The sequence below is a fragment of the Stegodyphus dumicola genome, chromosome 1, assembly GCF_044657685.1.
Source record: "Stegodyphus dumicola isolate Sdum_Otavi_A_Nest chromosome 1, ASM4465768v1".
Taxonomy (NCBI): Eukaryota; Metazoa; Arthropoda; class Arachnida; order Araneae; family Eresidae; genus Stegodyphus; species Stegodyphus dumicola.
Genome location: NC_140768.1, coordinates 87,590,928 through 87,608,024, shown reverse-complemented (window position 1 = coordinate 87,608,024; position 17,097 = coordinate 87,590,928). Strand labels below are relative to the sequence as shown.

Genomic DNA, 17,097 nt, shown 5'->3' with positions numbered 1-17,097 from the left:
ATGTTATGCACTGATGGAGAATCATATAATAGTTCCGATCAAGTTCTAAGGATTAGACTAAAAACTGATCGGAACTGTCATTATTGAGATAATCCCCTCAAATCTGGGTAAACATTTATACCCATCTTTTAAATAAGTGACTTTAAAGAAAAGTTACAATAAAAGATAACAGTTTATTATAAAAGTAATAAATAGTTTTTTTCTAGTTCTGACACTTTTGTTTTGTATAACTTTTCCGACTCCCATTTGCCATTCTGTGTATTTTCTTAGGAAGAAGGGCGCATTATTTTTAGTAGCCCATGGGCGCCGAATTCCTTAAGACGGCCCTGTGGAAACCGACACCTGAACGAACAAGAAATAAAATAGAAATAAGATTCCAGGTTGCCATGACACCTATCCAAAATCCGGCTTCTTTCCAGTGATTCTTTCCAGTCATCAAAAGAGCTCAAAGTATTATGTCCAACAATCTGATCTGCAATGTAATGAAAGATGTCAAACAAAACATTGACATCAACGTTGTCAAATAAAGCATTGTTCGTAATCGATAAAATCTTATCAGCAAAAATTTCACTATAAAAATATTCTAGCTTGCTTTTTCAATAAAAGAGAATATTTACTATAACTTTTAAGATATTCAGTTTTTCAATACTTCCAAAACATGAGCTTCAAGCATTAAATAGTACTACAAATGTGATTTCCAGTGGCATTGTAGAAACAGCGATTAGATGTTTGGATATTTGCGTATTTAAATGTTAAATGAAAATTTAACATTTTCAGAATTTAATGTATTTCCAAAAATTTATGTATTAATATATAATAAAAAAATAAACATCCCTAAAACATCAAAGAAAAACAAATAAATCTGAATGAGCGGTAAACACAACACGGCATGAAACTGCTAAAAGTGAGACATAAATGTAGGAAAACTTAAAAACTTAATTTTTACATTTCTGGTGACATTGCCCTCAGAAGTATAATATAGACGATACGAGGAATGTAAACCACTGACAGAAATAAAATATTTTTTAACCTTTCCCTCTCCAGTATATTACCATTTGGCAAAGCTTAAGATGTTTATTTTTCTTTCAAATTTAATATCCCTTTTATTTATTACAAAGCGATTTAAAAGCAATAAACATTATATATATTTTTTTAACTCAACAATTTTCACCTCTAATTTTTATTTACTATTAGGACTCTTGAAATAGAAGTAACTGAATTCATTAATTACCATTACATATTTTTCCCTTTTTATATTAACCATTTTTGATGGTCAGTAAGGCAAGCAGCTTGTCATATTAAAAACTAAATAATAATAAAAAAAATGTTTTTGCGAAATTAGCTTTTATTTAAAACTCTAAATTAAATAATGAACTAAAAGTAGAAAATGATTTAATGGATTCAAGAGATTAAATTATTCTCTTTACGAAATTCATCAGGAATTTTATACCACGAATAATAAAATTGTGTAGGAAACTCTTGATAAATGTTTAAAACTAATGTCTTATACATTTGACAATGCAATTTGTTTATTAGGTTTTGCTAGGGGCTCACGCTTTTATTATTCGTGATATAAAACTGTAGATAAACTTTTATAAAGATAGTTATTTAATTCTTGCTACTATTAACTATATGATTAATATTTTTTCTGCTTTTAGTTCATTAATGGCTTTATGAGTTTTAAGCAAAAGCTTATTTTATAAAAACTTTTTTTAATTTTTAGCCCAAAAATGCTTTTAGTCCCGAAACACGATTTTGCGTTGTTTCAGTTTTTATTCAAGTCTGTTGCCATCCGGAAAAATGTATTATTCTTTCATATTTAATCTGTCTGCTATTAATATGTCACTTACAGACATATACATGCTTAATTGACCCCAGGATGACGTACCATTAAGGGTAATGCAACAGGCCGCAGCATGGTATCAACATATCGTTGAGCTTTTAAAGATGTACGGAGGATGACTAAAGATGACCTGCTATCATCAGAAATAGCGCCCCTCACCATCATACCAGGCTCCGTTCTCTCTAGATACGAACACGGTGGTCATCTGCTTTAAGAGTGAAGCGGGATTCATTGCTGAACACTATATGATGCCAGTCTGATGGCACCACTCCAGACGACTCCGCCGATGTTGTGGAGTCAAAGGCAAATGTCTTAAAGGCCTCTGTGATCATAAACCCGCCTCAGACAAGCGCCGTGAGATGATGGATGGTACCACGGGAGGTACAGATGTAGCTGTAGTGTGCTGAATAGTCGACAATGATACCGTTGAAGCGATTCGGTCCTGGCGAACAATCATCCTATCTTGCCTCGCATTTGTGCTCTTTGGCCTTCCAGAGCCTTCATTTCGTCGGCAATTTCCTTGTAGTAACCATTGCTGCCAACGTCTTTGCACAGCAGTGTCTGTACGCTGCAAATGGCGGCCTATTGCTCGGTATGACACCCAGCTTCACGCAACCCTACAATGCGATCACGTTCGAAGTCGTTTAATTGTCTGTATGGTCTTCGATATCGTCGTAATGGCATCTTTAGTTGCTTCTTTACGGAATTACAATGTTAGCAACAAAAAAACATAAATTTTCCGCCTCTGTTACTGGTTTTATACTTTGCGAATTGCGCAATAGAAATGCGCGCTATGATCTCAATTCCTGTTCATTTGCCTTAAAACATTTGCATGTTCGATCAAGATGTCCCTGCATACCAAATTTTGTCACGATCGCAAAAGTCCTTCTTGTTGCTTCGATTTTTCTTGCAAAAGAGTGTATTTCAAATTTTTTTTAATTATTTTTTTAGTCTCAATGGCACGTTATTGATCAAATTACAAAAACGAAAAAATCACTTTTCAAAATTCAATAAAGACGTTTTTACTTCAAACGGTTGTTTGCTTCAAATGACCGAAAACATCCAAAGATTTTGTCCAAAAAAAATATCAGATATTATTTTCATATATCTTATACACTTCACTTAGAAGATTCTTTTTCCGCCTTATCCGATGTTGCAAATAGTAAAATTCATATTTTTTTTATTTTGTTCGTTAAACGAAGATATGTTCGAAAAACGGTTTACACAATTTTAAACAAAGGAATACAAATAAAATATCTTTCAAATCAGTAATGGAATTTTAACTATTTTAATATAAATATAAATAATAAAATAAAACCTGAAAGCATTTCTTTCACTTACAGACATATACACATTCCGAGAGTATTTGGGATAACGCTTTGAGACACAGCATATCTTTAGAATTTCCAATAAACAGTCTCACGCGCCGGAAATAAAAGTGTTTTATTCCATTGTGTTGCCATTGCTTGCTTTGCAATTGTTGAGTTTTAATCAAACATTCGTTCAAGTTTCATAAAATATGAAATAGACAATAAAACAAATCCCAAATTCTTAATTCGGGCTTCCAGATGCCCATGTTCTTTAAATGTAATACAAGGCGATAATATTTGATGGCAACAATTTGAAAGTTGATACAGCATTTTATAGTGATTCGACGCAAAATTCAGTTTCAAAACTAATAACCCTTCTGGGATAAAGCGTCTTTGGGCTAAAAATCTAAATAGAATTTCAATAAACTCGTTTTGTTGCATATTACTCGTTTTATTTTAATAAACTCGTTTGCAAACTCATTTATGCATTTTCATCCACAAACTGTGTATGTACAAAATTTCAACTCGATAGTTTATCAGGAAGAAGGTTTTAGAAATCGATAAGAAACTTCCGACCATAGCGACAAACACTAGAAGTGAACTAAATAAAAGCTTATAATAATAAAAAGAAATTTCCATCTGACTATTAAACCTAGCCAGATAGGTTTGCCTTTTTATTAGTATGGCAAAAATTAAAATGTTCTTCCAGACTTTCATTCGATGATTATGTTATCTGACGTACCTAATGTAATTCTAGCAGAAGATTAAGTCCAGATCATAGCTTAGGATTTAATATCGCAGTTTGATTACCTCTTCTAAAATAATCTCCTTTTCTATGACTAGTAAGCAAGCAACTGATCTATTGGTTAATTTCCCTAGTGTAAAAGATGTACTTTTTTGCGTAATAAACAATTCCAATATTGCTTTAAGAGGAAGAAGAGTACGAAGCAATTGTTTTTGGCGATACATTTTCTTTTTTCCCCCAGCATGCCTTGTTGCTGTCAGATGATATCATTCAATTATGCTTAAAGAGGCGATCCATCATCAGACGATCTTCCGCAAGTTGTTTGACAATCACATTTTTTCCAGGCAACATTTTCTTCTGCAGTTTTATTCTTGTTTACAATAGAAATAGGCGATAGACTCAATTTATAATAAGATGAGTGTTGCTGCTGCTGCAGTACAGCCTTTTTTTAATAAGTTTATAACACACTTAATTTTTAATTGATAAAATGTTTTCGTATCGTTAAAATTTCGGGAAAAGTTTTCGAAGAAATTTCAGTGACCTGTAAATTTAAATTATTTGTATCTCATAGATTTTGGAACTGATTAAGAGTCTGGGACTAAAATTCTCGGATAAAAAAAAAAATGATTAATGGATATACTTTAATACCATTTTTTGTGAGGGTGGAAAAAAAACTTGTAAATATTCTTAATACAGGGAGTAATTTCTCATATAAAAACTAAATTTTTTAATACATTTAACTGATCGGAAAAAAGGCATTTTTATTCAATAAAGTTCACAAACAAGATTTTTCTACTTTTATTATTATTATTATTATTATTATTTGCTTTTAACGTGAGACGTACGTACCATTTCACTCGAACAAAAAAAAATTTAATATCTAACATACATATAATTTCTTGGTTAACCGACGATTGATTCAGCAGGCCAAGGATTACATCCATCGTCAGAAAAAATAGTAAGTTTGTTTACTGTGCGGAACGATGGAAAAATTATTAGCATATCCCAAAAGCGTAAAATAAAAGTGTCTCTGAAAAATGCAAACGCTATTAGCAGATCGTGTTATTATATAGTAATAATGCCTGGACTTACGTTAACTCGACTTACGTGAACTCTCGTGTTATGCGACTCTTCATTTTCCTTCTTTTATTGTAAACATTTATAACTGTAATTAACATTTGAAACTTTCAGTTCAAAAAAATAATAACCGAAAAAAATGAAAATCTGTAAGAATTCCGATTTTAACATCGCCTGAAAAGATTTCTTTTCTTTTTCGCTCTTAAATCACATAAAATTCAAGAACAAAATCACAAAATATCTAAAAACAGCATATCTTCCTTAAGCATATCATTCTTTATTCCCGATAGAGTGTTAGGTGTTGCCACGCACTTTGTTTTATTTATTTTTTTTAATATTCGCTATATTATTTCTTTGAAAACCTGTCGTTCGAGCGGCCGACCTTCTGAAAGACTTATCATAAAAAAGAAAAAGTATATAATGATTTTAATAAGTCCGGATAATACCATTTCATTAAAATATGTAATATTTCTAATTAAACATCTGATTTATTACTAACAGGACATCTAATGAGACAGCTAAAGCTTTGTTTTAAATCGCTCAGAGTTTTAAGTAGTAACAGAGAGATCAAATTCGGAAAAAAAAATAAATAGCTTACGCTTTTCCGAATGGCAACACACTGATGTGCAGCAGATAAAAATATTTTATTCTGGCAAGAGTAAAACATTTCTGTTAAATGTCCGAGTTTGCTGATTAAATGTTAAGCACGCTTTGCCGAGTGTCAACACACTTTTTTTCTTTCGCCAAGTTTGTTAATCAAAATTTCAGTACGCTCTCGCAAAAGATAAAATAAATAAAAACAGATTAGAAAATCAAGGTCGGGTGGACGATTATGTGTATTAAAAATCCGGAGGTTCTAATTGCCGCTCTTTTTGCGCAATGAAAATAACAAACATACACACACACGCACGTAGACTGCTCAAAAAAAAAAAAAAAAAAAAAAAAATGGGACAGTCCTATATCTCCCGATCTACTCGGCCGATTGACAAAATTCAAATTGCGTTCTTCATGTCTCGAAAGCGCGACTTAGGATATATATTAGATTTATATATAGCACTATTCTAACATAGGTATTTTGACACAAAATCGGACTTTTTCTGAAATAACATACCAATTTCTTTACATATTTCGATTCTACGACTCAAATTACGCCTAAATATGAAATTTTGTAAAATTTGGAGCGAAATTTACGGAGAAATTCACAAATTTATGTTGGCACTTTTTTGTCAGTTTGCGCCAAGAATACTTCACTTGGCGAACTTCTTAATATATGGCAACCTAGTTTCCTTAGGAAAAAAAGTCACCATCGTTCCTTTTTTTCCAAATAATATTCTTTATATTATATTTTTAATTATAACTTATTATTTTAAGTAATTTTTTCTTTTTCGAATTTCATTTTAATTGTTTAAGTTGCACGTTTTTTTTTTTTTTTTTTTTTCGAATAACTGTTTTAAAAATTTCTATTTACCTATTCGAACTGCGTAAATAAAAATGCAGCGTTTTTTTTTTTTTTTTTTTTTTTTTTTTTTCAAATAGTTTTCTTTATATATATTTTTCGTCATAGCTATTATTTTAGGTCATTTTTAAATTTTTATACTTTTATTTTAATTGTTTGTGTTGCATTGTCTCTTTAGATAATTGTTTTAAAATTTTCTATTCATTCCTTCGAACTGAGCATTTTAAATATATTTATTAATATCAATTTTCCAGAATTTGATTTTATTTATTTGAACTGCGTTTTTTTCGGAAGAATACTTTGTAACCCAGACTACGATGCGTTTGAAAACTGCATACTATATTAAAAGAAAAAATACAGTAAAGCACAGTTTTACACGCCTTTCAATGTTCCGTTCAGAAAAAATACACTCACGTTTGTGAAAATTGCAACACCATGAAGGACTTACGCGAGTGAGCTGAAATTTTCAGGAAGTGCAAAGTAGCGCATGATATGCAAATGATTAGAATTGCAAATCCGTAGCGCATGCGTATGCTGAGCAGCGCCCTCTGAACGGCTGATGGATCCGAATAAATAGACGGCTGTAGCGAGGCGTTTATGGTTATCGGTGGTTATCTGCTAGTGGTAAACGTTAACTCAATCTGTACTTATGCCTCGTCGACGAAAGAGAGCGAGATTTGAACAACTTACAGAGTTTGAACGAGGGAGAATCATCGGCCTTCGTGAAGCTGGATTGTCGTATCGTGCAGTAGCCTCTCGTGTGCAGCGTAACAGCAGCACAGTGATGCGCGTTTGGAAGCAGTGGACGGACGAGTGTCGGACAACTCGAAAATCCGGGAGTGGACCCCGAAATGTGACGTCAGCTCGCGATGATAGACACCTGGTCCGCATGGCGCGGACGGACCGTACAGCTTCCTCTAGACAATTGGCAGCACTGTGGTCAATAGCTACAGGTGTTTCATTGTGTGCTTCATCAATTCGTAGACGTCTGCTGCAGTGTGGACTGCGCGCACGGACTCCTTTATACAGGATCCCCCTAACGCACGACCATCGCCGCCTGCGGCTACAATGGGCCAATCAGCATAGAGACTGGCGTGCTGATTGGCAGCATGTCGTGTTTTCTGATGAATCCCGCTTTAATTTGTGGTACCATGATGGCCGCATTCGTGTCAGACGCTATGCCGGTGAACGCCACCTTCCGGAGTGCATTATCGAACGCCACAGTGGACGAACACCCGGAGTTATGGTCTGGGGCGGCATAGCATATCATAGACGATCTCAATTGCTACGAATTGTGGGCAATCTGAACAGCAACCGGTATATCCGTGAAGTTCTACAGCCCGAAGCTGTTCCCTTCCTTCAAAGCTTGCCAGGCGCTGTATTTCAACAGGACAATGCCCGCCCTCATACTGCTCGGATTGTTAAATCCTTCTTTGCAGCGCAGCAGGTACAGCTTCTTCCTTGGCCTGCGTGTTCCCCGGATATGTCGCCAATTGAACATGTGTGGGATGTCATTGGTCGGCGTCTTGCTCGTGATCCTCGTCCTGTTGCGTCTGCAGACGAACTTTGAGTACGCGTACAAACGATATGGAATGCTCTTCCTCAGTCAGACATTCAAACTTTGTTTGACTCCATGCCACGTCGTGTAGCAGCACTTATTGCGGCGCGTGGTGGCCACACAAAATACTGATTCTGATCTCTTGTTCTTGTTTGTTTGCTTTGAACATTTAATCATTTATTTGTACCACTACCACTCAACTGTGTATTAAATTGCATTCAATTATGACGATTCCTTCTTGGTGTTGCAATTTTCACAAACGTGAGTGTATATATAAATAAGAGAGATGTATAACCGATATTTTAACTTAGGATGACTTGCATACACTGCTTTAAACAGTTTTATCATTGTGCCCATTGCTTTACACAATTTTATCCTACATTTGGTTTCTTAAAATGTTATTCATATTTTAGTCAAATATTTTATTTTTGAAATCGCAAGAATCAAATATCATAAGATTGAAAAGTTTTAAATTTAAAAAAATACGAATACTAAATTTTACGAAAAAATTTATTTTTCTTCTCTGTTTCTTTAAGCATTCTGAAAGTATATTGAAAAGTATCCAACTTTTCGAAACATTTTGGTATTTCTGACAATCATTTTAAATAAAGTTATTGCCTTCCATTTCATAAAGGCCCACAAACGGCCGAGCGGTAAAGTTGCTGAACACTGGTAGTTCACTCCGGGTTTCGAACCCCGGTAAACGGGCTGGTTGCATGGACGTTTTCGTGGATTTTCTCATGTGTACCGCGTATGACAGCTGGTTTCCCTTAGAAAGTTCTTCACGAAGTATTTCGTCAGAGCCTTTATCAGTCTTTAGAGGCTAAACATTTTGAAGCTATGAGATGAAAGGAAAGACTGGTTTCATCAAAAGGTTTTGGTTTATTTTATTATGACAAAGCACACTACGGCTATCTGCCTAAGGGGAGGGATGCCTTCCTGGAGGACTTTCTAAGGGAAACTGGCTCGCATACACGTTACACATGGGGAAAACCACGAAAACGCCCATCCAGCCACCCCGTTCGCGGGATTCGAACCTCGGACCGAACTACCAGTGTTCAGCGACTTTACCGCTCGGCCGCTGTTTCATCAGGAAGGGGAAAAAAACACCTTTAAGTGACATCCACATACATCACTGGATAAACTCCTGAATCTTCAAATAATTCGACTGAGGAAATCATGGGATTCACCATTTATGATACGATATGATGTTTTATAACGTAATTTACACAACCATATAGTTTAAAACCAGTCGCTCTTCGCTTTAATCTGCAATGATATCGTTTTGTCTTTTCTGTTAACACAAGCTCAATTGATGGTATTTGCTGGTGTACTCGTCCAAGTGTTTTCTCTTTGAACACCTAAATTCTTTGAAGTATCCTGAAAGTATATTCGAAAGCGTCCAACTTTTTGAACATCTTGGTACGTCTGACAGCCAAATTTCCCTGCAAATTTTTGCTTACTTTTTCCCTGATTTTCTTCTTTCCTTCTACAGTTATTTTCAGTGCTCACACAAGAAAATTAAGATTTTTCGACTGCTAGACTTCCATACATTTTGCATTCTTGTCAATTTTTTAAAATATCAATTATATGAATTGCGTTTCAGCTAAAGACAGCTTTTCATTTTCTAGTCATTTTAGCTATAAATAAAGTTTAAAGCGAAGTCCAAAGGATAAATATTTTAATTAAAAGATTTTTGCTAAATGACAAAGAAATAAAACAGTCCAGCAGGGTTTATTCTGTACCACAGAGTAACCCGATTCTTATATCGGCTGAAACAATCTAAATCATATTAAAGATCATGTTTTTTTATACAATCTATAACGCGAGAGAAAAATTAGCTTCTTAAAACATGCTTTCTAAGAGAATTAATATAAAAATTTATATTTATATATATATTTTTTAAAGTTGGGACTTGAACCAAACTGTCAGACTTTTAAAGCTTATTTTACATGGTGGTTATTATTAAAGTTACACTTTGAAATGGTCATAAAAGGAAAACTACCAGACCAAATGTTATCAAACTTGGGAATCGTGTAAAGGAGGTTATGAGAATTTATTTTCGGAGGAAAAAAAAAAAGAGTTCAAAAACTCACCATCAGGGAAAAAATGGCGCTGTATACAATATTGTTAAATGAAATAAGACACGAAAACATCTGTTTAAAATGTGTTTAATATTTTCCGAAACGTGTTACAAAGCATGTTCAATGTAGCGTTCAGCATTTTCCGAAAGCAAGTTAAATCATGTTACTGCATTCTCAACAGCAGCTCTTAGCATATCAGGTTTGGTTTTGGTTTGGTTTATTAGATTACGGCAAAGGACTCGAGGGCTATCTGCCTTAAGGGAGGGATGCCTTCGTGGAGGACTTTTTAAGGGAAACTGGCTCGTATACACGTTACACATAGCATATCAGGAGGAATGTTATCAGTGTATCACATTTTTCATTTCTGCCAAATTGTTTAGATTATCACCATAAACAGTGCTTTTGAGATAACCTCATAGACAAAAGTCACAGAGGTTGAGGTCTGGTGGGAAGAGGGGAAGTGTTGGCCTATAAGACGTTCATTCGTGAAATGTTGCCTAAGTGACTATGCGATGCTCTTGAGGTGGTGCCCAGCCCTGCATAAAAGTCGTAGTATCTAAAATGCCACGTTACTGCAGTTCATGTATCACGAAATATTTTAATATTGGCTCTAAGTGAGCTGCAATCGCAGTGGTCCAGCTGTCGACTGCTCTTCAGAAAAAAATGGTTCAGTTATAAAACTAGCTGTCATTCAACAGTAAAGGTGTGAAATGACTGTTATGCAATCGAATGCAGTAGGAGAATGCAATGGAACTAGATACATAACATGAGAGATTTCTTTGGCCCAAATCGATTAAAAGCGTTTTGAATCAGTATCTTCATGTTTTAGTACCGAATTCAGGCTTAAAAAATTACAAATTAGCGATCTGTAAGAAAACGATTTCCAGATTGTACGCACTTGTGAGAGTGATTTGCGATCTCACATTTTCTAATCGCTAATTCGTGGTTTTCACGGACGAAATTCTCACTTACAGGAATGGCGCACTCGACATTTATCGAATTTAACGTCTTTAAATGGTAATTTGCCTACTTCAAAGTTTCTTAAGGGTATACAACATATTAAACCCGTTTAACAAAAGGTTAAGTTAGATTCCGACCCATATTTCGTTTAACAATATTGCATACAGCGCCATTTCCCCCCCTGGTGGTGAGGTTTCGAACTTTCTTTTTTTCGCGGAAAATAAATTCCCATGACCTCCTTTACACGATTTCCAAGTTTGATAACATTTGATCCAGTAGTTTTCCTTTTATGACCGTTTCAATGTGGAACTTTAATTATAACCACTCTGTATATTATTAAATTTTAATTTGAAGCTATGCATTATATGTATACCATGCGTAAAATTTTCGCTTTTATGGAAAAATAAAAAATCGAAGCAAATATAGTTAGTATAATGGACCAAAACTGAAAACATTTCCCCTCCCTCCGAAAATAAAATATTGAAATTTCGAAGCTCAATTTACTGGGTTATCGAAATATTTAATTTGACTTATCTTCTAAGTCCTAGTTCCGATAACAATTCCGTCAAAAATTCCGAATTACTTAAGCTAAAGTAAAAGATTTAGTATATATTCACTGTATGTTAATAAAGTAATCAGAGTGTAATAAAAATAGATTATAGAATTTAGGCTGATGTAACTTTTTGTCTGACTGCACAGCATGTAATGGAAGAGAAGGTTTGTAGAGATCTGTTTTTGACATGCCTTTAAAAGTAGATGTCATTTTAATTTTGTCTCTTCAATGTCAAAAAACTTTCCTTTGAGAGGCAACTTTAACTTTTGAGAAAGAAAAAAAATCACAAGAAGACAAATTTGAAGAACATGCAGGACGATTGAATATACATACTTATTTTCCGAACACAAGCGGTTCTCCGACTGGTTATTGAATAATGAAAAGATGCATTGTCATGCAATACAAAACATTTGGAATACGTTATCTGGCTGAATAACGTAAGATTAAAAGTCATCTGCTTAATTCACATCCATTTACAAGTCAACTACTCGGGCAATTGCAGAATCGTTTTGATCCTGAGCTTCTAAGACAAACCTAATATCACTGGATTTAAACACTTCTTTAATCTTCTGAGAACGTTCCTTCTTTAGCTCATATTTTAAGAATATTAAGTGAATACAATTATTGCCAAAGAAATTGAATATTCATTTGCACTACGGCTTGGTAGTTTACTAACGAGTTAACAAAACTTAAACTCTGCTTTTTGTGTCAAAGAATACAACAATATTTTAAATATTTACAAATAAAATATTATATTGGAGATTTAATTGGAGCATCATCAGTTGCCTAGCATTTGAAAAAGAAAAGATTGTTAAATACTAATTGTTTGCTGCTCAGTCTAACCCAGGCTGCATGGTTGGTTTTCGTAGTTTTTTAGGTTCTCTTTACAAAAATTCTCTATGAAAGCATCTTAATCAAATAGCTCCCATGTTCTTTCTATGTTCAAATAACCAACTAATCTAGTTTAAGCGCGATTTCCAAGTGAAGTTACTAGTAAAATCCGAATACTCATTAAAAATCATGTAGCTAGCCAATCGGGAGTAACATGAAAGATACGGAACCAATAATTGAAATGTTGTTACGGTACGCTGTTTCTTAACTTAGATGGTCATTCCTTAATTAAATAGCCCACCAACGGCCGAGCGGTAAAGACGCTGAGCACTGGTAGTTCAGTTCGAGTTTCGAATCCCGCGAACGGGCTGGCCGCATAGGCGGTTTCGTGGTTTTCCCCATGTGTAACGTGTATACGAGCCAGTTTCCCTTAGAAAGTCCTCCACGAAGGCATCCCTCCCTTTAGGCAGATAGCCCTCGTGTGCTTTGCCATAATTAAATAATCTAATCCAATCCTTAATTAAATATAATTGATTTGTAAATTCTACTAGAACTGACGGTAAGAATTGAAGTGGAAATAAGTAATATGGTGTGCAATCTTGATTAATATAAAATTAAAAATATTTGCATAGAAAAATGTTTGCATTCAGACAGAAAGTTTTTTGAAATATTTGCAATTTCTTTATAAGAAGGATTTATTAATAACCGTAATAATTACTTATTATATTACTGATGATTAGGATTCAGTTCTTGACAATTACATTCTAAATTAGAACTTTAAGGATATAATGAAAATACGCTACGCTCAAAAATACATTTTAGGAAAAAAAATGAGTTGATGTTTTATGTTTTAAAACTTCTTAAATTCATTTAGTAAACATCGTATCCTCGTTGTTTATTGAATCCAGAATGTTGGTGTCGTTTATATAATTATTCTTACTTGTCCACAGAATCTGCTGACTTATCCAGCCATTAAGTAGCTGCAGATCATTTCTACATAACCATTGAACTTCCATTAATTCAGTCTCTAGAGGCTTGTATGTTTATATCATAATTTGACTTTTATAAAAAAATGATTATTCTAAATATTATGTTTCTATAAAAATATATTGTGCTTTAAAAATATGGATAATAGTATCAGCCGCTCTTTCAGCCACTTCAAAAGCAACAGTTTGTTTAGAAATAAATTATGCAGTTAATGTCATAAAATTCAAATAAATATCAAACGAAAATTCTCAGTTTTAGACAATTCGATTTAAACGAAGTAAAGTAGCAGACGATAAAACGCCGAAGGTAAAAATTTACTCTTTCAAAAACTTACTCTTAAATTTTTAAAAAAAGAAAAGATACGAGAGAAATTTAAAAAAAAAATAGTTAAAAATTTGAATAATATCATCTATAATTTAAAAAAATAGCCTTTCATATAGTATTAATAAATATTTATTACGCATCATTGAGGGAAAAAATGTCATATAATTAATTCTCCGTAAAATTTTACTTGATGTTTAAGGTTAAAAATAGCTGTGGCAATTTAGTGTAACAAAAATCCATAGACCACATTTGGCGTTATTATCGCTCGAAAAAAAGGTGCCAAATTTCAAAACGCGAAATTATGTAAATTCGTGTATATCTTAGAAAATTTTGAATAAAAAAGTCTAATTTTTTGAAGATATGCTTAAAAATACACCTACTTTAAGATGATGGTAAAAATTTTATAGGTTATAATTCAAAATTTTTTTCGAAAAATCTATAGAAATTATTTTAAAATAGAAATTTAAAAAATAAAACGCAAAAAATGGGTAAATTTTATTTGGAATGAACCAAAATTTCGAAACGTGAGAGAAAAAATCAAAAAGGTTTAATAAAAAAAGAGATATTCATAAATATTTGCCAAATTCAATTAACATTGAGGAGCTAAAATTTTGAGAGCTAATGTTTTAAAAACTATTCGTACGATTTTTACAAAACTTGGTATTCTGGCATAATTTGAGTCGTAGAATCGAAATATGTAAAAATATTGGTATGTTATTTCAGAAAAAGTCCGATTTTGTGTCAAAATACCTATGTTAGAATAGTACTATATATAAATCTAATATATATCCTAAGTCGCGCTTTCGAGACATGAAAAACGTAGTTTGAATTTTGTCAATCGGCCTAGTAGAACGGGAGATATAGCACTGTCCCATTTTTTTTTTTTTTTTTTTTTTTTTTTTTTTTTTTTTTTTTTTTTGAGCAGTGTACATACATACATACATATTCTCAGTTATTTAATCAGATATTAAACTCTCCTTAATTCGATGAAGAGTTGATTTTGGTCTAATCAGTTTTCGAGTAACTTGAATAGGGAAAATATTGTGTTTAGGATTTTCATTTAATTCCTTTTAAGGTCTGACGTTTATCATACAAATAGGTATGGCACGCATTTTAAAGCAAATAAATTTTAAACCTGATGATTGGGTAATGCACAAAGAATTTCAATATCCTAACACTAGAAAACTTTCACCTCCTTTTTAGGATCTTTATGAAATTTTAAAACAATATTCTGAAGTTACCTTTGAAATAAATAAACCAAATCCCCTTTACTAAAAAGAAATCAGAAATTGTCCATTCTACCAGACTCAGACATTTTAATCCAGCAAGTAAATTGAAATTAGCTGTTAGAAATAGTAAAGTACCTGTGGCTATTCAAATTAAGTAAATTTTATTTTCCAAATTAAGTATTAAATTTTCTTAATATTTCAACCCGTTTATGACTTTTTAACCGGATCAAGACCTTAAATCCTAATTAAGACAATCTTATTCCCGAATTTGACTTTTCCCAGTCTAGCTCCCTTTCCTATCTCACCCTTTTTGTCTTCTCAGAGAGTTGCGATAGTTAGAGAACTGAGTAATTTTCGCCAGTCACATTCGTCTGGCGATAGTTTCAGCACAAATTGCTACAATACTTACACACAATACACATTTAATTTTTATTATTATTAGAAGTTTTAATATTGTAGGGTAATGTTGATATACCAATAAAATTCCTTTGACGTAACTTGAGCATACAAGTTATTTCTCTCCCTTGAATTTAAATTTTTCTGTATTTAGCCTTTTCTTAATATCAAGTGTATAATGCAAGCGAATTTTTATAGCCATAAGATTAAATTGAAACTTTTAACTTCGATTTGTCATATAATTTAATAAATTTTAAACCTGATGATTGGGTAATGCACAAAGAATTTCAATATCCTAACACTAGAATATCACCTTTTAATTCTTTCTCCGTTCCTTTCTCCGTTCCTTAAAAAAGGCTAATCACCTTTTTTAAGGAACGGAGGTTTTTACATGTAATTGTATTTGAGCATCCCACAGTCATCAAGAGTTTATTATGCTGATTTGCATTGTAGTGAACCTGCCTATTTTTAGCAAAGTTTGTTATTATTGTATTTTGGTTTTTATATTTATCAGTTATTCCATTGCTTCACAATTATACCAATTATTCCATTGCTCTACAATATGAAACTCTATTTTTGTTCTAAACGTTGCGTTTTTACAGAAGACTGTAAAGTGTTAGAAAATTTGAGATAATAATCAAGATATCTTTTCTGAAGCTTTATACATCTCAAACAAGAAGTAAATCTTGAAAACGAGAAGTTTTGTAATCTTTTCAAGAAAAGTCCTCCACGAAGGCATCCCTCCTCTTAGGCAGATAGCCCTAGTGTGCTTTGCCATAATTAAATACACTTTCAGTTTCAACTTTTCATCCATATCTTTTTGTTTTCATACTTCTAAATTGCATTTTTACATGTTTTTATGTATTCTGATTTTGAAATTATATTTTTGATACCTTTTTACATATCTAGATATGAAACAGTATGGAAACCAAACGACAGGGCATAGCGAAACCTCAAGGCTATGTCTCTGAAGCCCTTCGTTTGCTTTCTCGTACTGACTGTACATGGTGCATTATAGTTCTTTGCTACTGCTCTAATGCTTTTGCTAGAAATGCTCTTCCGTCGCCAAGCCCTTTTCTTCTTTGAAGGGGGAAATAAGATAAAAAATATGTAAATCAAAATTATAATTTAAATTAGCAACAATCCTTAATTCCCCTTCTCTATTCTAAAAATCGTAATAACTTTTCTAGACTGCATCATTTCTAGATCAATACATAATCTTGCATGGCTTGCGTAACGCTGATGACGTAGTTAATTCGGAACTTGAACTCAAAATTTTGACAATTGAAATCTTTCTAACTTAAACCAAAACCTTCTCTTGGTGATCCTCCATATTGAATAACTGCGCACTTTAGCTTCAGCTCTCCTGCACCGAAGATGGTACTTCTCTCTCTTTGCTTTATGGTTTTCCCCATGTGTAACGTGTATACTAGCCAGTTTCCCTTAAAATGTCCACCACGAAGGCATCCCTCCTCTTAGGCAGATAGCCCTAGTGTGCTTTGCCATAATTAAATACACACACACTCTCTTTGCTTTGTCGTGCTGCTAACTACGCCGTTATCTAAAATGTTACACACTATATAAAATTGTGGAATGTGTATTGGCCCATGATCGTTTATGATGAAAAATATGTTTTCGATAATTAGTTCGCGTCCAGTAATAAAAATTATGTTCAATTCGGCCACATATGTCAGCAAGTCTCTCCTTCGAGTGTCATTTTTCTAACTACGCAGTAAAGTCTCTC

General features: G+C 33.2%; 1 protein-coding gene across 1 annotated transcript in view; it reads right to left on the bottom strand.

The window, feature by feature from the left end:
* Positions 1-221: 221 nt before the first annotated feature.
* Positions 222-17,097, bottom strand: part of LOC118201465 (dual specificity protein phosphatase 19-like) — an 80,110-nt gene continuing 63,234 nt past the window's right edge. The window contains exon 3 of the mRNA XM_085817603.1: positions 222-472. Within this exon, the coding sequence (XP_085673729.1) occupies positions 267-472 (206 nt within the window). The 3' untranslated portion in view covers positions 222-266. The remainder of the gene's footprint in view (positions 473-17,097) is intronic.